This window comes from Ruditapes philippinarum, unplaced genomic scaffold (assembly GCF_026571515.1).
Source record: "Ruditapes philippinarum isolate M1 unplaced genomic scaffold, ASM2657151v2 ctg547_1_1_1_1, whole genome shotgun sequence".
In the NCBI taxonomy this organism is placed as follows: Eukaryota; Metazoa; Mollusca; class Bivalvia; order Venerida; family Veneridae; genus Ruditapes; species Ruditapes philippinarum.
The window spans coordinates 99189-127152 of record NW_026855428.1 but is presented as its reverse complement, the minus strand read 5'-3'; the positions used below and the strand labels follow the sequence as shown (position 1 = coordinate 127152).

General features: G+C 34.1%; 1 protein-coding gene across 1 annotated transcript; it reads left to right on the top strand.

The window, feature by feature from the left end:
• The first annotated feature begins 791 nt into the window (after nt 1-791).
• Nucleotides 792-27964, top strand: LOC132743303 (TBC1 domain family member 7-like). Its single transcript, XM_060731843.1, has 6 exons — nt 792-1001; nt 8627-8811; nt 11976-12119; nt 22173-22324; nt 24825-24954; nt 26927-27964. Exons 1-6 carry the CDS (start codon nt 815-817, stop codon nt 27044-27046), a joined length of 918 nt encoding a protein of 305 aa, XP_060587826.1. The 5' UTR covers nt 792-814; the 3' UTR covers nt 27047-27964.

The following is a 27964-nucleotide window of genomic DNA, read 5'->3' as shown; positions in this document are numbered from 1 at the left end:
TATCTCCTTCACATATGCTGTGTCCAGGGCATGAACCAGGTCTCTAAGTCAAAGGTCATGGTCAAACTGAGAGGTCATTGAAAAACCATTGTCCAGAGCAAAACTTGTACATGCATAGAGGGATTTCAATATAACTTCGCACAAATGTTCACTATTATGAGGCAGTGTGAAAATTTAGGTCCCTGCAGATAAGGTCAAGGTCACACATAGGGGTCAAAGTTCAGATAAAAAAATCACTAGAGGTGATAATAAGATATATCCAGATATTGCCAGAGCATACATTGTATCATATATGCTATTCTATAATGCCCACATCTCTCTCAAAAGCTTCTGTGACAGGTGTATATTGCGGCAATGTTGCCCTTGTTCAGAAGATGTTGAACGCTGATGTCACGATGTAAAGAAAGTTGCGAGTGAACTTCAGTGATCAGCTATATATATATTTTTGAAAATTGTTATTTCAGATGAAATATACTGATTATTTATCTTAAACTTACACATCAAATTGATTTATCATTGAATAAATGTCAAATATTATTATATTTATTTTTCTTCCCCGAAAAACTAATTCATGGAGTGTGACCACGAATATATTTATCAACCCTCGTAGTTTTATAGGAATTCAATAAGACTAGTTTTGTTTGATGCAGAAAGACTGCTTGTTTAGTTGTTAAGTTTACTAACTTAAACCTCTCTAAGGTTGTTTTTAGGGAAATTATTCCTCTTTCAATACAACCAAGGTTATTATGCATAGCTTTTATTACTAATGCACACTTTATTGCTTATTTCAGCATCAACTTTATGAACTGCAAAAATGGCTGATGAAAGGAATTTTAGAAGCTATTATTATGAGAAAGTTGGATTCAGGGCAGTGGAAGAGAAAAAGTCCATAGAGTTACTTCTTAAAGATAAACCTCTGGATCGTGAGAAGCTAAGACTATTCTGTCTACGTTTTCCAGTGTCAGCTCGATATAGAGTTTATCTTTGGAAAATCATTCTAGGTAATAACAATTAGGAGATTTTAATTTGTTTATTTTCAATCAAAGTATTTTTATTGTTGCATTTTTAACTCAGCAGTACTCAGCATGGCTAAGGTGAGCTATTGTGATCACATATCATTGAACATTTGTCCATCACTTCCATGACATTGTTGAAAGACATCAAATCAAATGAATAATCATAAAATAGAGGTCAAAATATTTAAATGCAAAATGGTACTTTTATTAAACATTAGTACTAAACATTTCCTCCTATATTTTAAGTCCCCTACCAGTTTTACTAGGAGGAGACAGGAGTTTACCCACTGTCTGTCTGACATTCTGTCAGGAGAAATCTAGATCCTGTAAAGTACAATTTTAAGCTAGGTTGATCATTAAAAATGTACTTTTAGTACAATTAAAACATACTTAGAAATACACATAAAACGAACAAAAGAAATGTACTTAAAAATACACTTAAGCTTAGTGTATTAAAAACATACTTGTTGAAAAATTCACTTTAAATGCAGAAAAAACACAGTGCCAATACCACAAACTTTTAGCACACACTTAAGTGCATTTTCAATAAGTTCATTTTTATTATGAAAAAATAAACTTTTAAAGTACATTTTGCGCACTTACAGGGCAGTTAATATCTTTTAAAAAAGGTTGTTAAAGTGTGTTTTTTATTTGCAAAAAGTAAATATAAAAAACGCAGTGCCAATACCAAACATGTTAAATGAACATTTAACAAACACTTTGATGTCGCAATTTATATGTTTAACCTGCGTTATGTGCACTTATTTTGGCAAGGGCCAGGGTACTTGGTATCTATAGATATGGAAATAATCCTCACCTAGCTCTGGTTAGCCTTTAAGTTAGGTTGGTTTATTTTTCTCAGTAACTATCAAAGTAATTATGACCCCCACCCCCCACTTCAAAGAAGTGGGGGTATATTGCTTTACATTTGTCTGACCGTCGGTTTGTCAGTCCGTATACCAAATGGTTTCCGGGTGATAACTACAGAAATCTTAGGCCTAGTTACTTCAAACTTGGTATGATGATTGAACATGACCAGTAGATGACCCCTATTGATTTGGGGTTCAAGGTCAAGGTCACATTGACCTTTTTGGAAAAAAAACGGTTTCCGAGTGATAACTAAAAAACGCTTAGTTGGTACTTGGTATGATTATTGTTAATGACTAGCAGATGACCCCTACAGATTTTGGGGTTAAAAGGTCATGGTCATAGTGACTTTGCAGGTAAAAATGGTTTCAAATCAATAACTGAAGAACGCTTAAGCTTAGGAACTTCAAACTTGGTATAATAATTGTTTATGACCAGCAGATGACCTCTATTGATTTTGGGGCAATGGGTCAAAGATCAAGGTCACATTGACCTCGTAGGTAAAAATGGTTATTGATCAATAACTTAAGAACACTTAGGCCTAAGAACTTCAAACTTGGTGTGATGATTGTTTATGACCAGCAAATAACCTCTATTGATTTTTTGTTTAATGGGTCAAAGGTCATGGTCACATTGACCTTGTAGGTAAAAACAGTTTCCGATCAATAACTGAAAAACGCTTAGGACTAGGAACTTCAAACTTGTTCATGACCAGCAGATGACCCCTATTGATTTTGGGGTCATGGGGTAAAGTTCAAGGTCTCATTGACCTTGTAGGTAAAATTAATTTCTGATCAATAACTGAAGAACGCTTAGGCCTAGGAACTTCAAACCTGGTTTGACGATTGTTCATGATCAGCAGATGATCCCTATTGATTTTGGGGTCAAGGGGTCAAATATCAAGATTGAATTTACCTTGTAGGTCAAAACAGTTTCTGATCAATGAATTGACTAGCTATGGGCTGTTGGCCCTCAAATTTTGTAGGTGGCATTGGTCTTGGCCAGTAGATGACACCTATTGATTTTGGGGTCAGAGATACAAAAGTCAAGGTTGCATTGACCTTGTTTTTCAAAATTATTTTCTATCAATATTTGGACAACCCATATAACCTTGACCTTCAAGCTTTACAGATGCGTTTCTTTTGGTCAGAAGATGACCTTAATGGATTTTTGCAATAAGGGGTCAGAGGTCAAGATCACATTGACCTCATAGGTAACAATGCTTTCTGATCAATATCCCATCTTATGGGCCTTTTACCTTCAAACTTCACAGGTGTATCGGTCTTGGCCTGTAGATAACCTCTATCGATTTAGGGGTCAAAGGTCAATGTCATATTGAGCTTGTATGTAAAGACTGTTTCTGACCAATAACTCAACAACTCAAGTTGCCATGGTTGATATTTTGTTATCAAACTAAAAATCCTTTTGGTATACACATTTCAAGGTCTTATGTAATGTAACAACTTGGCTGTTATTGATGAGGCCTACATGATTCATAAAATTTATGCATATATTATTTGTTAAGATTTAAATAACTTTGTCATAAAATTGCTACACACAACATTTGCGGTCACAATTACCTAGTGACTAGTCATGACCATTAATTAACCCTTATTAATTTTTTGGTCACTAGGTCAAAAGTCAGTCATAATAACCCATCACATGACTAATTGGCTGCCGACAGGGGGCATACATGTTTAACAAACATGTCTTGTTTTCTTTAAACTTAATATACATGTTAACTTTCAAAATATGACACCATTTCAGAAGGGCTGAGATAATCCTCAAATTCAGTTTTGGAATGTTATGTCTGTTTTTATACGCCCGTTTGAAAAACGGGACGTATTATGTGAACGCCCCTGGCGGGCGGGCGGCGTCCAATTTTGTCCGGAGCATATCTCGTACATGTATGGAGGGATTTTAATGAAACTTCATAGAAATGTTCACCACTATGAGGAGCAGTGTCGCGCACATGAACCAGGTCTCTAGGTCAAAGGTCAAGGTCACACTTAGAGCTCATTGAAAAATGCTTGTCCGAAGCAAAACTTCCACATGTATAGAGGGATTTCAATATTACTTGGCACAAATGTTCACCATTGTGAGGTGGAGTGTCGCGCGCAAGATTCAGGTCCTTGCGGCCAAGGTCAAGGTCACACATAGAGGTCAAAGTTTAGATAAAAATATGAAGATGTGTATATGGACCATTTAGTCATCATTTATTGAGGGATTGTAACACAAATGGTCATTATCAAGACTTTGGCTGTGATACATATAATTTAGGTCAATATATACAAGGTCAAGGCCACTGAAGATAATGAAATATCCAGATTTTGTCCAGAGCATATCTCCCACACGTCTGAAGTGATTGTAATGAAACATCATAGAAATGTTCACCACTATGAAGAGCAGTGTCGCGCACATGAACTAGGTCTCTAGGTCAAAGGTCAAGGTCACACTTAGAGCTCATTGAAAAATGCTTTTCCAGAGCAAAACTTCCACATGTATAGAGGGATTTCAATATTACTTGGCACAAATGTTCAACATTGTAAGGCGGAGTGTCGCGCGCAAGATTCAGGTCCTTGTGGCCAAGGTCAAGGTCACACATAGAGGTCAAAGTTTAGATAAAAATATGAAGATGTGTATATGGACCATTTAGTCATCATTTATTGAGGGATTGTAACACAAATGGTCATTATCAAGACTATGGCTGTGATACATATAATTAATGTCAATATATACAAGGTCAAGGTCACTAAAGATGATGAAATATCTAGATTTTGTCCAGAGCATATCTCCTACATGCATGGAGGGATTTTAATGAAATTTCATAGAAATGTTCACCATTATGAGAAGCCATGTCACGCACATGAACTAGGTCTCTAGGTCAAAGGTCAAGGTCACACTTAGAGCTCATTGAAAAACGCTTGTCCGGCGCAAAACTTCTACATTCATAGGGGGATTTCAATATAACTAACTTGGCACAAATGTTCACCATTGTGAGGCTGAGTGTTGCATGCAAAATTCAGATCCCTGCGACCAAAGTCAAGGTTACACATAGAAGTCAAAGTTCAAATAAAAATTTGAAGATGTGTATAGGGACCATTTAGTCATCATTTATTGATGGATTGTAGCACAAATGGTAACTATCATGACTACAGGTGTGACACATTTAATTTAGGTTAATATTTGCAAGGTCAAGGTCACTGGAGATGATTTAATATCCAGATGTTGTCCGGAGCATATTTTCTACATGCATGGAGGAATTTTAATGTTACTTTATAGAATTCTTCACCACCATGAGACGTAGTGCCCTGCACATGAACTAAGTCTCTAGGTCAATGGTGAAGGTCATAGTTAGAGCTCATAGCAAAACACTTGTCTGGAGCAAAACTTCTACATGCATAGAGGGATTTATTGGCACAAATGTTCATCATTGTGAGGCTGAGTGCTGTGCATAAAATTCAGGTCCCTGCGACCAAGGTCAAGGTCACACATCCTGTGCATATCTTCCATACTGATTTGTTTTAAGGTTCATTTAACAACACAGTGCCAAGGATAAAAACTTGCTTGCTAGATAACACTTATCCATAATGCCCCCATCTCCATCTAAAGCTTTCGTAAACGGGCGTATTTTGTGACTAATTGGCACCCTTGTTTATTGATTACTTTTATGATCACAATTTGTCCAGCATCCCAAGGGGGTCATTGATTTTCCTGATATGTATATATAGTAAAAACTTAAAAATCTTCTTGTGACAATCAAAATGCACTATGAATTAGATATTTGGCATGAAACATCTTTTAGTGGATGTCTACCAAGTTTGTTCATATAAATGTCCTAGGGGGTTATTGATTTTCCTTATATATACATGTATATAGTTAATATTAGTACCCATTTATGGCTAGTTTCTATATCAAAATTACCAATAGTATGAGTCAAGGGTTAGAAAGGGCATGTGTTGTTCAACATTTTTTGTAAACATTTGCTCTAATTCAGGTGCAGATATAAATTTTATGATATCGGTTTAAGTTTATCAATTATTTCTGCCTAAAATTCATTCATTGCTAACAATATTGATTGAGAACCTCAATAATCGGGTAAGAGATATAAGGGCCATCTGATGGCCCTCTTGTTTTCCTAACTTTTATGCCATAAAATAGTCGGGGCATATAGTGTATCACAGTTCTGTCATTCTGTCGTTACGTCATCATCAGTTTCCATTCATTATCATACCAACATTTGCACGCATTTAACTCAAATTTAATATATGGATAAACTGTAAGATATAATGCAGGTCTAGTTTGAATTTGGTTATGGTTTGTTGATTTTTGACAGATTTATGTCCCTTTTACTTTAAAAAAAAAGAAAGAAATTTTTAGTTTCCATTCATTATCTTCCCAACAGATGTACACATTCATCTCAGATTTGATATACTGGTCGAAGACCATCAACTGGACACTTTTGGAACATTTTTCCGTACAGATTTCATAATTTTTAACATGGAGACCAAAAAATATGACACAGTTCAGCTAGGTTCTTCCACTAACAAACTAGTTTGTTCATTTCTGATTTTATTGACACTTATATCTGAGGCTCGACAAGGAGGGTATCAAAATTACCTAAATTGTCTACACTACAGTACCATGTGTCCGGACAGATATGTACATGACGTGATTTAATTCAGATAAAAGCTTGGGTGTTTTGATTTTTGATTTTTAACATGATATACAATATGTCAGCAACAAATGGTAAAGTTTTGTTTATTCTATTATTCACTCTGCAAATGATTATAGCTTATATATGAGGTCAGGCATTGCTTTCTTAACCCCCAAATTTCAACATCAACATTCTTGAAATAGACATTAGAATATCACCATTTACGGAGGTTGAAATGAATTTATTTACTTAATTTTACAATAAACATGCACTTATTGTTGATAAAGAAGTGACTGACAACCACTGAACAAAGGAAATTCTAAATTAAGCATTTTCAGGGCCGTCTTGGTTTGGTGGTTGTCCTGTTTGTGGTGGTCCCCAACCAGTATGGATACTTAAAAGAAATGTGCATGTCAAATTCAAATTTGGTCATAGTTCAATGATTTTGGCAGAGTTATGCCCCTTTGACTTTGAAAAAAAAAGAAATGCACAGTTTCTGTTCATGATCTCACAAACAATTGTACACAAGCAACTCAAACTTAACATATAGATACATCTTAGGAATAAGCAGGTAAAGTTTGAATTTAGTCTTGGTTTCATGATTTTGGACAAAGTTATCTTTCTTGAACATTGAAAAAAATTTGAAATTTTCATTTTCCACATTCTCACTTTCGTGGAAATTCATGTATAAATGTGCAATATGCAATTTGCTAAAGGTTAGCTCTGAATAGTTTCATGGCCTTGAACTTTGTATAAAAATGCTTTGTGTTAACAAAGAATAGATAAAGCACATAAAAAAAGTAGTTTGTGCAAACAAATTTGGAACTAAGTATTATTATAACTTCTGCAATTCTGGCTGCTAGCGTGGGCATCCCTAAATAATGACACATTTCTAATTTAAAATTGAAATGCATTTCTAAAAGGCAGGTACTTTTGTATTTATTTAGTTATGCCTCTTTTTGATTGAATTTTTTGTTAACTTTTTTTTAATAAGGTACTTTTCTCAAAAGAATCAAAGATATTCCCTTTAAACTTGGAGTATTTTTTTGAAATGTAATTTGTAGGGGGAAGATAATCCTGAAAGTCTGTTTTAAGTTATTATTTCCCTTTGTTAACTTAGAATTTTTTACTATTTCTCAAAAACTGTTGAATGTGTTATCTTCAAATTTAAAGTATTTGTAGCCTATTAAGGGCATGTAAGTCTGATAAGCATACTTTCAGAGTTATGCCCTCTTTTCTTTGACCATTCAGAAAAGAGAAAAAGTTATGTGCCATCCAGACAGCCAATTCCAATTTTTCAAAGTCAGTATCACAGGGTAATTAAGAGTATATGAGTTGGCGGTAGGGAATGACAGAATCTTGTCATTTTACAATTGATCTTAAATGCTAGGGTTTAAATTAAGAAGAAAAGTTCTTTTTACAAGCAAATTGGAAGGATCATCTATAAACCTTATGATAGTTCTTTTAACAAGCAACTTGGAAGTATCATGATACTATAGACCTCATGTAACTGTTATTAGATGCTAACCCTCCGTAATCTACCCCAACAATAAACTTTCTTTGATAAATTTAAGAACATGATTTAAAGACACACCTTGATTTACATTCATCTGACATTATTACAGGCATTTTACCAGCTACACGCCCTGATTTACATTCATCTGACATTATTACATGCATTTTACCAGCTACACGCCCTGATTTACATTCATCTGACATTATTACATGCATTTTACCAGCTACACGCCCTGATTTACATTCATCTGACATTATTACAGGCATTTTACCAGCTACACGCCCTGATTTACATTCATCTGACATTATTACAGGCATTTTACCAGCTACACGCCTTGATTTACATTCATCTGACATTATTACAGGCATTTTACCAGCTACACGCCTTGATTTACATTCATCTGACATTATTACAGGCATTTTTCCAGCTTAACACACCTTGATTTACATTCATCTGACATTATTACAGGCAATTTACCAGCTTCACGCCCTGATTTACATTCATCTGACATTATTACAGGCATTTTACCAGCTACATGCCCTGATTTACATTCATCTGACATTATTACAGGCATTTTACCAGCTAATCAAGACTCTCATGACTTTGTTTTGAAGAACAGAACAGAACAGTACAACAATCTACGTCATGCCTTGGATGTGATGAGAAAAGTGAACAATACAACACCTAATTCTGTCATCTTCTTGAAGATGTTCTTAATTGAAGAAGGGCTTCTGCCTTTTCAGGATAGTGACCTTGTAATACATTCTTTTTTAACTCGACTATTCGATAAGAATAAGTAGAGCTATTGCAGTCACCCGAGCGTCGGCGTCAGTGTCGGCGTCCGCGTCGGCGTAACCACTTATGTTAAAGTTTTTGTAATAGTTCAAATTTTTTCAAAGTCAATTGACATATGGCTTTGAAACTTTGCACACTTGTTCACCATCATGACCCCAACCTGTAAACAGGAGGAGGTAACTCTATCAAGCATTTTGACAGAATTATGCCCCTTTTTCGACTTAGAATTTATGTTAAAAGTTTTGTAATAGTTCAAATATTTTCAAAGTCCATTGCTAATGGCCTTGAAACTTTGCACACTTGTTCACCATCATTATCCCAACCTGTAAACAGGAGGAGGTAACTGTATCAAGCATTTGTTTTTACTATCAAGCGCTAAGAATAGTCGAGCGTTGCTGTCCTACCGACAGCTCTTGTTAATCTCATTAAGTATTGTTTGTTTGACTTACTTAAATGTTTTGATGAACAAAAGATTTGCAATGCTTTGTAAAATATATTACACCATGTTTATATGCCCGTTTCAATAATAGGTTGTATTATAGTTTCACCCTGGATGGGCAAGCGGGCATGGTCCAATTTTGTCCGGAGCATTCTCCTACACACATGGAGGAATTTTAATGAAACTTCATAAAAATGTTCAGGACTCTGAGAAGCTGTGTCATATGCATAAAATAGTTCTCTAGGTCAAAGATCAAGGTCACACTTCATTGGAATACAAAAATTTCTACATGCATAGAGGGATTTCAATATAACTTGGCACAAATGTTCACCATTGTGAGGCGCAGTGTTGCATGCAAAATTTAGGTCCCTGTGGCCAAGGTCAAGGTATTTGGACTATTTAGTCATCATTTATTGAGGCATTGAAACACAAATGGTCATTATCATGACGAGGGATGTGAAACATTTAATTAGGTTGATCTAATAGACTATTCAAGGTCTTTAAAGATGATGAAAATATGATTTTGTCCAGTGCATATCTCTTACATGCAAGGTAGGATTCTAATGAAACTTCATAGAAATGTTCACATGTATTAGAAGCTAATAATGTCAGGTGCAATACCAGGTCTGTAGGTCAAAAATCAAGGTCACATTAAGAGGTCATTGAAAAATGCTTGTCGGGAATAAGTTTCTACATGCATAGAGAGATTTCAATATAACTAGGCACTAATGTACACCATTGCAGAGTGTTGCATGTAAAATTTAGGTCCCAGCAGCAAAGCTGTAGGTCACACATAGGGGTTGGGGTTAAAGTTCAGATAAAAATATGAATGTGTATTGAGACCATTTAGTCATATCATTTATTGAGAAATTGAAAAAGGAATGGTCATTATTATGACTTTGTGTGAAACTTTAATTTAAGTTCCTCTTCACTGCACAAAATGGCTGCAAGAGCTAAAATTGAAAAATCTTGTCTGCCCTTCACAGGTAATACTAATGGTGGGATTTCAACCAAACTTTTCAGGAGTTACCAGTACCATGTCTTGTTGTGCATCAGGCACATTCCCATTGTTCACATCACTGGCATGTTTCGCTTCGCTGCATCAATGGCCCCTAGAGCTAAAAATAGAAAAATCTTGTCCACCTTTCATAAGTCAACTACTGGTGGCATTTCAACCAAACTTTACAGGAGTGAGCAGTACCATCTCTAGTTGTGCACAACACTGGCATGTTCTGCTTGGCTGCACAGAATGGCCAACAGAGCTAAAAATATAAAATTCTTGTCCAGCCTTCACAGGTCAAACTACTGGTGGGATTTCAATCAAACTTTAAGGAGTGATCAGTAACATCCCTAGTTGTGCACATCACCGGCACATTCCGCTTTGGGTGACCATAAAATCGCCACTTTGTCTGTCTGTCCATCCGCACTACCGAATAAAATATAGGGGGGGGGGGGGGCATTTGACTGTTAACAGAACAAAAGAAACCAATGGAATTCATTCTGTAACAATAGAATAAGGGGTCATGACCCTCTATTAAACAAAAGAAAATAATAATATAAATGGCCCTTTATCCCAATTTGATCGTATGTGTGTCTGTCTGTCCGCTATTCTTGGCCGGGACATAACTTTGAAACAACTAAAGGTATCATCATGAAACTTTGTAGGAAGATAGATCTCATTCAGTAGATGTGCAATGCACAAGAACCGTAACTCTGCCTTGCCTAATTTTGGAATTATTGCCCTTTGTTTATTTTTCACTTTAAACTAACTCTAAATTATAAGAAATGTCAACATGAAACTTTGTAGGTAGATAGATCTCATTAAGTAGAAGTGCATTGCAAAAGAACCATACTCTGTGTTGCCTCTTTTTTGAGTTATTGTCGTTTGTTTATTTTTACACTGTGAACTTTATCTGGGACATAACTCTAAAATTATAAGAGATATCAACATGAAACTTTGTAGGTAGATAGATCTCATTGGGTGGAAGTGAAGTGCTAAAGAACCATAACTCTTTCTTGCCCTCTTCAGTTATTGCCCTTTGTTTATATATACACTTTGAACTTGAACCAAAAAAAGGTCAAAATGTGGGAAAATAGTCTCTACTGCGTTAATAACGCAGTAGATTTAATATTCTGAATCTTTTTACTTTTCTTAAAGTCTTAGTATATATTATTCAAGTTTCATTTTCTTGATATATTTTGGCTCATCTGGAGGCATGCTGCTTTAAATGACCTTGACCATCAAATGATTAAATTTTTATCATATTTTCTTAACTTTGTCATTTATTTATAAATAATAAGTGTGACTAGACAGCACTCTTAAATCAAAAAAGGAAAAACTTAATTTTTTGTTTCTTTCATTTTCTTTTTAAAGATTTGTTTAAGGTGTTTATTTGTTTGCTTTTAGAAAAAGTAAAAATGTTGAGTGTTAATTGTCCACGCCTGATATGGTGGCTCTAATTTCTAGAGATTTTTATTATGATAACAAATTATACTTAGAGTTTGGTGAAAGACAAGTAATGTGTAGCTGAACAAAATAAGTAATGTTATATGATTCTAGGCTTTAAGTGAATTAATGCCATTGCATTCCAAATCTTCTTTACAAAGACTAAATAGTTAGTTTTATTCATATACTCAAAATTTAAAGCCATTTCAGTTTTGGTTATTTTCTTACCATATTTTTAGTTATCCAACCGAGCATATGAGGCATATGTTCACATAGCAAAGGCTATCTCTGGTATGGCAGAAAATCAAGTAGATGCATACTGGATAACAAATGGATTTTACAGACACTTCTGTAAACACTACCAAGATTGTATTCCATTACTGGTAAGATTGATATAAATGACTTTACACTGTTTGCTATAATGACAGTTTAAAGATCCATGTTTAGAAATAATGTACAGTAATTGAACAAAAATATCAATGCTGTCCAAGGTGAAAATGATTCATTTTATTGGAACCATAATTTAAATTATGAAAAAAGCAATTTGTGCAATATTTATGCCACCGCAGCATCTGCAATGCAGTGACATATAGCGATTCACCTCTGTGTATGATGTACATATGTTTACATGTATGTGTGTTATATAGAGTATATAGTGAATTTAAAAATCTTCTTGTGAAAAACAGCTAGTCCTATTTTTAACCAAACTTGGCAGAATTGATCCTTGGGTGAAGGGCTTCCAAAGGTTTTCCCATGCAGAAATCTGGTTACCATGGCAACCAAATGGCAAAAGGGATTTGAAGAATAATTATTGGCCCACCCTGGGGGTCATTGATTTCACTATGTACATATATTTTCATTTGTACATACAGTAAAAACAGAAACTAAAACAAATGTTTCTGAATAGGAGAAAGCTACAGCTTAGATATTTTGGCATAAAGCATTGTTTGGTGGACCTGTATTAAGATAGTTTGAATTAAACCCTTGGGTCAAAATTGTGCCCAAGGGGACACAGTGACCTTATTTCTTGTCCTTTGATGTACAGCCATCATATTTAGACCATGTGGACAGTTTGAGATGTAAAATTAAACTTTAATATAAGCTGACCTAGATTCTAATGATGTATCAGACTTTCTTGTCCTTTGATGTACAGCTATGAAATTTGGACCATGTGCACGGTTTGAGATGTAAATTAAACTTTGATATCAGCTGACCTAGCTTTTGATAAAGTGACTTACTGTCTTGTCTTTTGATGTACAGTCATGAAATTTAGGCCATATGAAATATGACCATGACTGCCAGATTCACTAGACTCAACTGCATTATGACAAATTTCAATTGTATAGAAACAAAAACAAAAAATCTTCTGTTCCTAGACTACTATTCATGATGTATTAATGCGGTGGCATATCATTTTTAGCTTGACTATTCGATAAGAATAAGTAGAGCTATTGTAGTCACCCGAGCGTCGGCGTCAGTGTCGGCGTAACCACTTATGTTAAAGTTTTTGTAATACCTAAAATATTTTCAAAGTCCATTCACATATAGCTTTGAAACTTTGCCACTTGTTCACCATCATGACCCCAACCTGTAGACAGGAGGTGGTAACTGTATCAAGCATTTTGACAGAATTATGCCCCTTTTTCGACTTAGTATTTACGTTAAAGTGCGGAGGAAGGTAGTCTAGTACTGGTGTAACTCTCCAGGAACAATGGTTAGGAAACTACCCGCCTATTTGACTGAAATACTGTTGGGAAAAGGCGTAAAATGAAACAAACAAACAAAACAAACGTTAAAGTTTTTGTTTGTAATACCTCACATATTTTCAAAGTCCATTGACATATGGCTTTGAAACTTTTCACACTTTTTCACCATCATGACCCCAACCTGTAGACAGGAGGAGGTAACTGTATCAAGCATTTTGACAGAATTATGGCCACTTTTTAGCTCGACTATTCGATAAGAATAAGTAGAGCTATTGCAGTCACCCGAGCGTCGGCGTCTGCGTCGGCGTAACCACTTATGTTAAAGTTTTTGTAATAGTTCAAATATTTTAAAAGTCCATTGACATATGGCTTTGAAACTTTGCACACTTGTTCACCATCATGACCCCAACCTGTAGACAGGAGGAGGTAACTCTATCAAGCATTTTGACAGAATTATGCCCCTTTTGCGACTTAGAATTTATGTTAAAGTTTTTGTAATAGTTCAAATATTTTCAAAGTCCATTGACATATGGCGGGAGGTAACTCTATCAACCATTTTGACAGAATTATGCCCCTTTTTCGACTTAGAATTTATGTTAAAGTTTTTGTAATCCCGGGTGTAAAAAGTCCATGCTTTTCCAGGGATTTCCATGGAAAATAAGAGGCTGGAGTATTGGAACAAAATTTTCCAGCCTTTTCCAGCCTGAAGCTGAGAAAAATTGGGCTGGAAAAACAGGGAAAAAACATGGAACATTTTCCATGCTGCATGGAATATTTTCCATGTTTTCCATGGAAAAGCATGGAATTTATTCCATGCTTTTCCATGTACATGGAGTATTGGAACAAAAGTATGGATTTTTTTCCAGGGTATTCCATGTGTCTGCCAACCATAGAGGCTGGACTTTTTACCATGGAAAATAGTCCAGCCTTGATGGAATAACATGGAAAAAAATCCAGCCTAATTCCAGCATCCCTGAATGTTCTTAAAATGTAAAATTCTCTGACGGAATTCAGCACAGGAATGTTTGGGGTGGAATTTTTATTAGTTTAACATGATCACATATTTCTTTCACAAAATTTAATACATATCCTTTAGTCCAAATACAGAATAGAACAGAATGTGTTTCCTAGAACTTCTTGTGGTTGTGCTCACCTTTAAAGATAAAATTCATAATAAATTTAACACAGATGTGGTAATGACTTATGTTGTAATGCATATAAATATTAGGCAGTTATATTTCGTATCTTTTGATAACATCAAATCTTAAATGTTTCAACAGTATTAACTATTAAATATTAACTATGCTTATGCATATTCAAAAATACTAAAACAATGCAGCATATCTTATTTCAAAGTGCACAAGTGTTTAAGAATTTCTCTGTACATGTATAAGAATTAAGTAAATTTGTGACAAAATTTATCACCCAGTATGTATTTTTTCAAGAAAAGACATGGAATAAAAAAGTATTGAGATTTAAAAATATACCTTTTCAGGATTAATACTGCACATCATTATTAAACACTGTTGGTAATTCTCACAGTCAGCACTTTATGTCCCAGCCTGCAAGTTATGTAATTGTATATTTAGATTGTTCCATTGAAAACACAACACATACATGTAAAATTACAAATGATTATGATGACCCTGTTCAGTTGTACAAAACTATTGATTGTACCATTTAGTCCTATTTAATCAAATTGATTTAATTTGTTTTATTTGTAGGAAATGAAAAAGATCTGTACTAACAAATGTCTTTTTAACAATATACATTATAAAAAAATCATTGAGTAATTTATATTTTACAGATTATACATATAATAATTATAGATTAAAAACAATTATCAGAAAAACAAATGCATGAAGTTGAAAATATAAAATCAACCTTGATCTTTTGTTACAAATGTTGATAGTTTGATATATACTGTATGTGTAGAAATATTCGCGGGCTTCAAATTTTCGCGATCTTCGCGGTGACATTCGATCCGCGAATTCATGTTTAGCGCGAATATTTCTACACCAATAATTTCTTAATAGTCATATTTTCGCGCTTCTATAGAATAATGTATATCAGTGTGTGATATGCTTTCACATTTTTCATTTAAATCTTTATGAGTAATTGTGTTTTGTTTTCCAAGTTATTCATTATTTAAAATCGTTTATGTTTGTGTTTTTAATTGTTTGGTCAGAAAAACCAAAACATGATCTGGTCAGATGTCAAGACGTTTATGACGCAAACTGTGAAAAATTATGCACGTTAACGGGCATTCTTTTGTTTGCTATAATCTGTCCGTTAGACAATGTCTTTGTTTCTATACAATAGAGTATTGTTTGACACCTGGTATTGAAAATAATCGGAACTCCCACGATGATAACAGTTATTTTCCTTTTTTTAACCTGAGTGGTCTACGCGAATTTATGATTTTCGGTTGTCAACTCCGCGAATTCAAAATAGCGCGAATATTTGTATAGACCCCCAAAGTGGACCTTTCCGCGAAAATTTGCTTCCGCGAATTTAAATACACATACAGTAACCTGTTTCTGCATTGTTGTAACTTAAGGTTTATAAATACCTGATTCTGTTGTATATCTCTTTGTCCCAGGTGATTCTGATTGTTATCATACCAATACTTAAACACTTTAAAGTCTTAAAAAACAATATCTCCAAAACTGCTAAAATATCAAGTACATCCTCTGTAAATTTGCACTCCTTGCTGACCCAGATATCTTAGAATTCAAAATTTACAACAGTTACTGGACAGGTCTATCATTATGTAAAGCAGGGTTTAAATCTACTCATCATTTTAACTTTTATTCTTTGAGCATAAAAGAAAATATCAAATAGCTAATAGATATAGATTTTAAATATCATTACAAATTTTTGTACAAAAAAGATTGCAATGTCCTTCTAGACACATTCTGCATATGAAATTTATAATGTTATCTCTCCCCAAAATAATCACATGGAACAGCCTGATCTGTTGGAATGACCAGTGGAGTAAATTAGTCATGCCCAGATGGTGAGAAAATGCTGGTCAATGAGTTTTATCAGAGCTCTGATCTGTGTAGCGTAAAATCTCAGTGGTTGTAGTATTTATTTTTCCTAAATATTGATCAATTTAATATAGAATATATATGAGATTCTTTGTTTTGTTTATTTATTTATTCATTGTTATCCAAAAACATGAATTCTTAGAATTTGAAAATGGCAAGCAATGCAATCCCATCTTGATTATTATAGTGTCTGAATGATTTAATCACAGACTTTAATTAATTTATAGTTCAAACTTATAGCCTGTAATTAAATGGATATTATTTCATTGTACATAACTTCATGTAGATTTATTTAAATAATAATATGTATTTTGAACAATCAATTCATTTATGTCTTTAGCATAGACATTTTTTTCTGAGATACCCTTTTTCAACTACATAAAAAGTATAAACTGTCAAATTTCAAATCATTTACAGTAACTTGCATTAAAATAAATGATGATTGTATATTTTCTTCGTAAATTCACAATATTGTGCTGAATATATAAAGTAAGATTTCTTGTTGTAATTTTTACAAGTTTTTTCCAGCATACTTAGAGAAAATTTAACACATTTCCAGCATCAAAAAAATCTAAGTTCCACTTTCCATGCTACATGGAAGTAAAGTCCATGGTTTTCCAGGCTTTTACCACAAATGTCCAGCCAATTTCCAGCCTATTCCAGCAATGCTGGAAAAGGCTGGATAAAAAAAGTCCACATAGCATGGAAAAAATACCAATTTTCCATGAATTTCCATGGAATTCCATGCTTTTCCATAGTTTTCCAGGGTTTACCAGCCTCTCTTCCAGGCTTACCCTGGAAAATCTACACCCGGGATACCTTAAATATTTTCCAAGTCCATTGACATATGGCTTTGAAACTTTGCACACTTGTTCACCATCATGACCCCAACTTGTAGACAGGAGGAGGTAACTCTATCAAGCATTTTGACAGAATTATGCCCCTTTTTCGACTTAGAATTTATGTTAAAGTTTTTGTAATACCTCAAATATTTTCAAAGTTCATTGACATATGGCTTTGAAACTTTGCACACTTGTTCACCATCATTACCCCAACCTGTAAACAGGAGGAGGTAACTGTATCAAGCATTTTTTTTTACTATCAAGCACTAAGAATAGTCGAGCGTTGCTGTCCTACCGACAGCTCTTGTTTGACTTAGAATTTACGTTAAAGTTTTTGTACGACCTCAAATATTTTCAAAGTCCATTGAAATAATGGCTTTGAAATTTTGCACACTTGTTCACCATCATGACCCAAACCTGTAGACAGGAGAAGGTAACTGTATCAAGCATTTTGACAGAATTATACCCCATTTTCAACTTATTTTAAGTATTTACGTTTAAGTTTTTGTAATACCTCAAATATTTCATTGAATCAATTTGTATTATGGTTTGCATATCTGTCACCTCGGATATGTTCATATTCTATGGAAACAAGTTGAAATTTAATATACTCTTCTTTGAGAGCATAACAGGACTCTCTCCAAGGCCTATAACTGTAACATGGAATTATACAAAAATGTTGTCCTTTTGTTATTAACTCAGGAAATTTACATTATCAAGGCTGAGACTTTTACTATTCAAGCACTAGAATAGTCGAGCGGTGCTGTCCTACAGACATCTACTGTTCACAAACACAATCTTATTCAACTTTGATTTTTATAAGAAATAATTTCCTATTAGATTGTGTAAAAGCCAAGTCTATAAGTAACCCAATGTTTATAATAAGGTGCACATTTACAATTGCATTGTTGATTTCATTCACTCATAGAAATTTCATGATTGTGAACAAAACATTTCAATTGTTTACAGTTCTTTAGATACTGTTGCTTATTAATCTGGATAGGTCAACAATGGGCACATTTTCCATTTTCAAATATTGATACAACGATAGAAATGTATCATTTAGATAGTTTTATAAAATGATGCTTGAAAAAAATGTTGATAAAGTTCTGTATGATTTAGAATGACCAATTTTTGTGATGAGTAATAATATTTTGTTCTACAACACTTTATTATCTGCTATATTAATATATGTAATAATGGATCATGTATCACACACTTGACAACAACTCCTTCATGGAAATTGTTGTTATGTCTAACACTAAATACTATCAACATAATTATTCATTGTATTATAGACCTTACATTATAGACCAATTCACTTTATACTTGTGGTTAACAAATGAAAATCAATTCAATTTAAAGTGCATTAATTAAAAGGATGATGAATCTTGATTTAATTAGAATAAACATTATACATGTACAATATGTTGAATATTTTGAAATCAATATATATGCAGTATATAAGCAGTATGGTTGATCAATGACACATGCTATTTGACCACAAATCCAGGGCTTTCTCAAATGTCAAAGTAAACGACATCATATGTTAAAAGTTCATTTACTAGAGCTTGACTGGATCATTTCTCTATAGTTAAAAGGAGGAATTTGACATGACTTGACATAAATGTTCATTAATATAATGAGGTGGTCACTTATGGTGTGTTGTTCAAGTGACACTGTAAAAAATTAGTCTAAGATCAACACTGTTTACTTATAATATTAAAACATACCAAAGTGGATTTTACATGATGTGTATTTTTATGGCTTTGAAAACTGTATGTTTAAAAGTACTGACAAAAGGCAGATTTTGGGTTGTTACTTTTATTTGTTCCACTTTGTATCATTACAACATGTATAACATTAATAACATAAACAATATGATTTTCTCTTTTTAACTCACCTATCACAGAGTGACAAGGTGAGCTTTTGTGATTACAATTCAATCAGCATCTGGCCATTGTCCGTCTGTAAACTTTTACTTTAAGCGACCTCTCCTCATTAACTGCTAATGAGATTATATCCAAACTTCACATGAATGTTCCTTTGATGATCACCTTTAATAATTGATCAAAGAATTTAATTACATGCAGAACACTGGTTGCCAATTCGCAGTCGAAAGAAAAAACTTAAAAATCTTCTTTGATAAAAAACCAAAGAGCAAGAGCTTAGGTATTTGGCATGAAACATCTTCTAGTGTCTTTCAAGTTTAATCAAATAAAAGGCCTTGGGTCAAAATTGGTGCTGCCTTGATTGGGTTATTGATATTTCTTAATATATATAGTAAAATCTTTAAAAAAAAAAATCTTCTTTTAAAAACCCAAAAGAGCTAGAGCTTAGAAATAAGCATGAAATATCTTCTAATGGGTGTCTTAACCAAGTTTGTTCAAATAAAGGTTATGGGGTCAAAATTGTACCCCCTACCCCCTGGGGGGTCATTGATTTTCCATAAATGTATATTGTTAAAACTCAAAGAATCTTCTTTTAAAAAACCCAAATATCTAGAGCTTATATATTAAGCATGAAACATCTTCTAGTGAGTGTCTGCCAAGTTTGTTTAAATTAAAGCCCTGGGGTCAAAGTTGGCATATAGATTTTGGGGTCACAAGGTTAAAGGTCAAGGTCACTATTACCTTAAAACTGTTTCCGAAGCATAACTTAAGTTGCATTTGGCCCACAATATTGAAACTTCATAGGATAATTGTTCACTTTGGGTAGAAGACCCCTATTTATTTTTGGGTCACAAGGTCAAAGGTCAAGGTCACTATTACTTTAAAACTGAAAACAGTTTCCGCTCAATAACTTAAGTATTAATCAACCTACAGCTGTAAAATTTGATAGGATGAATAACCATGTCTAATACATGACCGCTAATGATTTTAGGGTCATTAGGTCAAAGGCAGGGTCACAATGATCTTTACACTTAAAATTGTGCTTTCTGGAGCATAACTTAAGTTCCATTTGGCCCACAGTGTTCAAACTTCATAGATGAGTGTCAATATTGAGTAGAAGACCCCTATTAATTTTTAGGTCACAATGTCAAAGGTCAAGGTCACTATTACTTTAAAACTGAAAACGGTTTTCGCTCAATAACTTAAGTATTAATCAACCTACAGCTGTAAAATTTATAGGATTAACAGCCATGCCCAATACATGATCCCTATTGATTTTAGAGTCATAAGATTAAAGGTCAGGGTCACAATGACCTTAACACTGAAAATTGTGCTTTCTGAAGCTTAACACAAGTTCCATTTGGCTTACAGTGTTCAAACTTAATAGGATGATTGCCTATATTGAATGAAAGATCCATATCTGTATTGGAGTCACAAGGTCAAAGGTCAATATCAAATGACCTTAATAATGTTAACAGTTTTACAACTGTCAAACTTCATAGGATGATCACTTATATTGAGTACATTAATTATATGCCCTAAAAAATGTGCTTATATTATGCTATACCCCTGGTGTCTTTCCGTCCATCCGTCATAGCATTTTAACTTACAAGATAACAACTTGATGGTGGTGCTATGGAAACAGCAACTTTATATATATGAAGGTTCTTCAGCTGTAAAGGAGGATTACTTTTTGAAGGAGGTAATACTTTATTTAATTCCCATGTCTTACAAATGCTTCATCCTTACTAAAAAAAACTCTATTGGGCATATAATGCTCCACCTAGCTCTTGTTATTATATCTACATATCTTTTGGAACTGTTTTGGAACTGTTGTTTCCCATATCAAAAGCAACCAGTATAACAAAGATATTACACAGTCTTGCACTATTTCAGATACAAATATGAACTTTGTGATATCAGTTTAAGATTTAGATTTTATATCTGCCTTTGTTTATAGTTTACATTTTCACTTGTTCCTTGTCATGGAGAGTATTTTATGTTAAGGTGAGCCATTTCAGCACCTCTTGTTTACCATATCCTGCTTAATTTCTTCAATTGACTTGACCAACTCACATTTTTATGCCCCCACAATGTGGGAGCATATAGCGTTGCACTTGTCCGTCCGTCCGTCCGTCAGTCCGTCCGTCAGTTCGTACGTCCCGAAATCTTGTGAACGCAACTCCTCTTAAACCGGATGGCAGATTTTGCTTTAACTTACAGGGATGAACAACCTTAATGTGTAGATGGTAGTAAAGGAAGGAATTTTCGCTGCGACAAAATTTAACAGAATTATGGCCCTTTGTTGATTTTTTCACTAGATACTATGTAGAAATTTTGTGTACGCAACTCCTCTTAAACCGGATGGCAGATTTTGCTTAAACCTACAGGGATGAACAACTTTCAGGTGTAGATGGTAGTAAAGGAAGGAATTTTCGCTGCGACCAAATTTTACAGAATTATGGCCCTTTGTTGATTTTTACACTATATACTATGTAGAAATTTTGTGAATGCAACTCCTCTTAAACCGGATGGCAGATTTTGCTTTAACTTCCAGGGATTAACAACCTTAATGTGTAGATGGTAGTAAAGAAAGGAATTTTTGCTGCGACCAAATTTAACAGAATTATGGCCCTTTGTTGATTTTTAGTTTTCAACTTTTGGCACATGTAGTCCAAAAAATATTTGACCTAGAGTCATAATATTGAGAGAACAGTGGCGTGTGGGGGCATCCGTGTCCTATGGACACATTTCTAGTTTTAACTGTCCATTATCAAATTTGGGTATATCAAGATGGATATTAAAAGTTAGACTGTCACCTGTAGAGACTGCATAGATGTGCTGCGTAGCCGGGCTCTATAATTGCCAGCAAAAGTTGCTCACTTTCGGTTTAAGCTAGTAAAGATTTAAGTTCTGTGCTAGGACAGTATGTTTATTTTGAAGGTAGAGAAAGTAAAAGCATCACTGAAGAAGGAAGATGGTGACCAGAAATTGATAGCACACTTTGATAAGCATGACATGTGGAAAGCTTTACCTCTAACAGACTGGCTCTATTGTGGATTTGCTTCTATTTTACCTGAATCTTCTTTTGAAAGGTAGTTGTCAAATAGAAATAGGATATTAACATGTATGTATTTATGGAGCTTATTATCCCTGGTGAACTGGCAGACATATACTTTTTGGTTGATCTGTCTCAGTCAGGGGCTTTGCCTTATAATTTTTGACAGTTTGGCTCGTCTGAACTTGTTGTACTTAAATGTGTTCTTTTGGTTGGCATCATGTCTCTCATCCTCAAAATACAAACAAGAAAAAAAGAAGAAGAAAAACACTAAAATAAACAACAAGACCAAACTGAGATATTTGAAAAGATTCCAGATTTGCTGAGGCATAAAGAGAGATAATGATGGCATTTGACTGTATTTACAAACACAAAAAGCATCTAAATGCAAGGCAAAGGCAACGCACATATTACTTGCACATTTATTATTTTTGGCAGAGTTGTGGTCCTTCATTAAAAAGGTGTTAATAAAGTTTGTCTGGAATACTCCTCTTTTACCACTGATGCAATTTCATTGAAACTTAACAGGATTTATAAGTAGGTCAAGTACTTGCGCATATAACACAGGTTTTCCGGTTGAATGATTTTTGGCAGAGTTATGGCACTTCAATAAAAAAGGTGTTTTTTGTGTCGCCTCTACGGAGTAGTGGCGACATATAGGGATCACTTCTCCGTCGTCTGTCTGTCCGTCTGTCCGTCTGTCCGTCTGTCTGTCTGTCTGTCTGTCCGTCTGTCCGTCCGTCCGTCACAAAACTTGTCCGGACTACTCCTCATAACCTACTGGTGCAATTTCATCCAAACTTTAAAGGAATGATCAGTACCAAGTCTAGTTGTGCATATTGTCAGCATTTTTGGGTTCAATGATTTTTGTCAGAGTTATGGCCCTTTAATAATTTATGTTTAAAGTTTGTCTGGACTACACTTATACCACTTATGCAATTTCAATGAAACTTTACAAGATTGATCTGTAGCTCAAGTCCTTGCGCATATTGCACGGATTTTTAGGGTTGAATGATTTTTGGCCGAGTTATGGCCCTTTGATAAAAAGGTTTCTTTTTTTGTGTGTTTGCCAGATACGCAAAAGCTTGTCCGGACTACTCCTCATAAACTACTGGTGCAATTTTATCCAAACTTTACAGGAATGATCAGTACCAAGTCTAGTTGTGCATATTGTCAGCATTTTCCGGTTCAATGATTTTTGTTTGAGTTATGGCTCTTTTATAATTTTTATTTTTAAAGTTTGTCCAGACTACTTCTCTTATACCACTTATGCAATTTCAATGAAACTTTACAGGATTGATCTGTAGCTCAAGTCCTTGCGCATATTGCACGGGTTTTCCGGTTGAATGATTTTTGGCCGAGTTATGGCCCTTTGATAAAAAGGTGTTTTTTTCTGTGTGTTGCCAGATACGCAAAAGCTTGTCCGGACAATTCTCATAAGCTACTGGTGCAATTTTATCCAAACTTTACATGATTGATCAGTACTTAGTCTAGTTGTGCACTGTCCGTCTGTCTGTCCGTCTGTCACAAAATTTGTCCCAACATGAAATTGGCCATTATGAGGCGACACATGTGATTACTGATCGCTCTTGTTTGTGTTGCCAGCTACTTGTTTGGATACTCAGAAACAACTGGTGCATTTTCATCAAAACAATGTCTAGTGGTGCATCTCATCAACACTCTTTTCGATTCAATGGTTATTGTCAGAGTAATGTCCCTTTAATGAATTTTATTGGCAGGGTTGCACACCTGGGTTAAAGTATGGTGAACATTGGGCAGCGGGCAGGTGAGGGAAACAATTTTGTAACAGTTTTCTAAGCAACTACTTATCACAGCCTCTTGATATTTGGTATACAGCAGTAACATGTGGTCCCATACAGTGGGATTCAATTTCAGGTCTGTTGCTTATCCACTTCCTGATTGCAGACTTACTTAAATTTTCGACATTATGGTCAGTGGAAGGAAATTTTCGTAACAGTTTTCTCAGCAACTACTTATTACAGCTTCTTGATACTTGGTATACACCAGTAACATGTGATCCCAAAAGGTGGGATTTAATTTCAGGTCTGTAGCTTATCCACTTCCTGTTTGCCGACTTAGTTAAATTTTCGACTTAATGTATAATGGTAGGAAATTTTCGCAACAGTTTTCTCAGTAACTACCTATCATAGCCTCTTGATATTTTTTCAGGAGTTATGCCCCTTTTTATCTTGGAATTTTGTCTGAATTGTCTTTGAAGTAGGATTATCAAAGCTATCAACATGAAACTTGGGACACTTGTCATGACAAGGCACTGTTTTTAGACAACGGATATTATTCTAAAGGCAATATTTTTAGGAGTTATGTCTCTTTGACATCGAAGATTTATAAATAATGTTAAATAGACTAGTATTATCACTGCATGCAATGCTCTATTTCTGTCTCCAATCTAGTGTTGAAAATTAAGATACTTGATATGTTATGAAATACTAGTAATGGTGAATAATGATTATTTGTTAATAAAATATTTCTGTTAAATAATTCTGTAATATTTTCAGGATTGGAGATATACTAATTGGTGGTTCAGTTATGATATTGATCTATATAGCAGTGGCTTTGTTTATCACTCTTAGAAGACCTTTACTGAGTATGAAATCTCGAGAAGAAATGCTCAAATATCTTGCTGAGGTAATAACTTCTAGTTTATCAAATTATGTATTTGATAGAGTGATTTGTTTTTTTATTAATTGCACCAATTTAATTTCAGCAACATAGTTACTCATTTATTTTCCCCTTCATTGTGGAAAGTGGGGTTGGGGAACCATGCACCACTTCCACTCACAATATCATACATCTATCCCAATTAAGGAACATACAAAGTTATGTTAGTGTTTTCAACATAACAACTACAAAGAAGACATACGTAATCATAAACACAATATATAATGTTGAAAAAGAAAGAAAAAACATTCCATGGGAGCAGATTTATATAGTATTCAAAAATGGGATTTTTATATATAAAAAAATTATGTTTTACAAATCTTAAAAAATATTTTCTACCCAAAGCTAACTGCCATGTTTTGCAAATTATATTATTTTGACTGTACATTATTTTGACTGTACAATTCACATATTTAGTGTATACATTCAATAATAATAAATGTATAACTAGTTCACAGACAAAGCAGCAGCTAAATATAGCAAAGCAATTTAATAGTAGTGTGAATTGCACCAGTTATGGTTCTACATGCATGGAACGATTTTTGTCTTACTTGATACAAATGTTCACTGCTATGAGACTTTGTGTTGCACACATGATAGGAGGCACATAGGGGTCAAAGGTCAGGGCAATTTTGTAGTCTTAACTTGTGGAATAGTATCAAAAATATTGTAAGACCAAGTCATACTAATCTAGGTCAATTTATGTAAGGTCCAAGTAACCACCACCATAATACTTTTTGTTGCAAGCACCAAATCTCTAGGTCATAGGTCACACTTAAATCAAGAGAGCAAAATGGTTTTCTGGATCAAAAGTTCTTCTGTTTTACATACTTGGCACAAACGTCAACCATTGTTGGTCAGTGTCACATACAAAATATATGTCCCTATGGTCAAGGCTGTACACACATAAATGTCAAAAGTCATTAAAAAACATGAAATTGTGTGTATCAACAACATTGTAGTCTTGAATTAAGAAAGTCATTAAAAAAACATGAAATTGTGTGTATCAACAACATTGTAGTCTTGAATTAAGGGATTATATCACAAATTCTCACAATTATGAGACTGAGTATTGTAAACATAATGCAAGCTCAAGGTCATCAGAGGTGACTGAATTTAAAGACTTTGTCCACAGAATACATATCTACTTCATGCATGGAGGGATCTTAGTATTAACTGACACTGACATGAGATGTAGTGTTGTACATACAATCAAGGTCTTTAGATGAAGGTCAAGGTCAAAGTAAGAGGTCAGACAAAACGATTTGTCAATTGTGCAATTTCTACATGCATTGAGATAGTGTTATTAGTGTTATATAACTTTGCAAAAATGTTCATCATTGTGAGGTAATTGTTACCCCTGGCTTTCGGGTCAGTGTTACCACTCAAGTTCCATTCAATGTATTACCAACCTTTTATAAACTCAAAGAGCTTTACCATCCTTTTAACATTTTACCCACATGTACATGTTTATAAAAAAAATTTAATACTTTACCCACATGTAAACACCCACATAACTTCATCAACCTTTTAGTACATTACCCACAAGTAAACACCTAAAGAACTTCATCAACCTTTTAGTAAATTACCCACATGTAAACACCCACATAACTTCATCAACCTTTTAGTACATTACCCACAAGTAAACACCTAAAGAACTTCATCAACCTTTTAGTAAATTACCCACATGTTAACACCCACATAACTTCATCAACCTTTTAGTACATTACCCACAAGTAAACACTCACAGAAATTAAATTTATCCACATGTTATCACCCACAGAACTTCATCATGTGTTATGTGTGCTTTTTTATGATATGGCAATATATGACAAATTGTTTATATCTACATTATAATTGGTCACAATAAACTTTTATAATTTATGTGCCTGGTATGTAGCACTACCTGGTGGTAAATAAAGATTCTCTACTGTTTCAGATACCAGAGGATAGTGGTGATGTGTTAGTAGGGAAAGCTATTGACATGTGGGAAAAACATGGACATCATCTTACAAAATCTGACTCTCCTGGACCTGTAAATAAATCACCTACATTGTAACATAGTTATAACAAGTGGGTGACACCATCATGGGTCTTATAAAGGACAATATTTTAATGTGATTTAGTGAATCCACTAATCTTATAATTAGAATAAGACAGGTTAGGGATTCATTGTGTAGCAGGAATAAGAAGTTCATGGAAACATAAAATTTTCACAGAATGCAGTGGTAATAGAAAAGTATCTAGTCAGATAGCATGTGATATAATAAACATACAAAAATTAAGGATCTTGTTATTGTTACATGAACCTGGTCAGATATAATCATAAACCAATGTTTTTTTCTCAATTTTCAAAATAACCTGTGGCTTTCTGAAGGTAAAAATATAGTGTGTGTAATCAGAAAAAGGAAAAATCAAATTCCAACAACTGAGAACGAAATTTACCCACACATTTTATAAAATTTTCAATTTCAGTTAAATTTAACATGCATGGTACATAGCAGAGGCTATCTGTAAGGACAGCTTTTTGTCTTCTACATGTGTAGCTGGTATAAGTCTGCTGCTCTCGTGAAGAATGTGCACAGGGCATTTTAGCGGAAAATATTAGCATATTTAGGGGAAAATATACCTATTTTGGGCTAGGGGAAACACCCTTTATTCGGCTGTAAAATACAGGGGAAAAATCACTATTAACATATACAAAATACGACTAAAACAGGTGTAAATCTATGGAAGAGTTTTTAAACCTGTTACATACATGTAACTGGGAAATTGACTTGTGATACAACAGACAGTGGTGGAAAACACAAACCTAGTTATTGTTTAAAGATCTGTTAACTTTATGAATTCATTTATGATCATATGAAATACAATATATTGCTTTATAAGACTTTGTTCTCTTCATTTAGATAAAGAAGATGATTACTAGTATATCATTATATATCACAAAATTAAATGTAAAATGTACTGAAAATTA

Excerpts from the sequence above, each read along its gene's own strand:
- LOC132743303 (XM_060731843.1), top strand. The coding sequence starts at position 815 with ATGGCTGATGAAAGGAATTTTAGAAGCTATTATTATGAGAAAGTTGGA. Across the intron at positions 12,120-22,172 it reads AAGATTGTATTCCATTACTG|GTAGAGAAAGTAAAAGCATC; the intron begins GTAAGATTGATA and ends TTTATTTTGAAG. Across the intron at positions 22,325-24,824 it reads CCTGAATCTTCTTTTGAAAG|GATTGGAGATATACTAATTG; the intron begins GTAGTTGTCAAA and ends TAATATTTTCAG.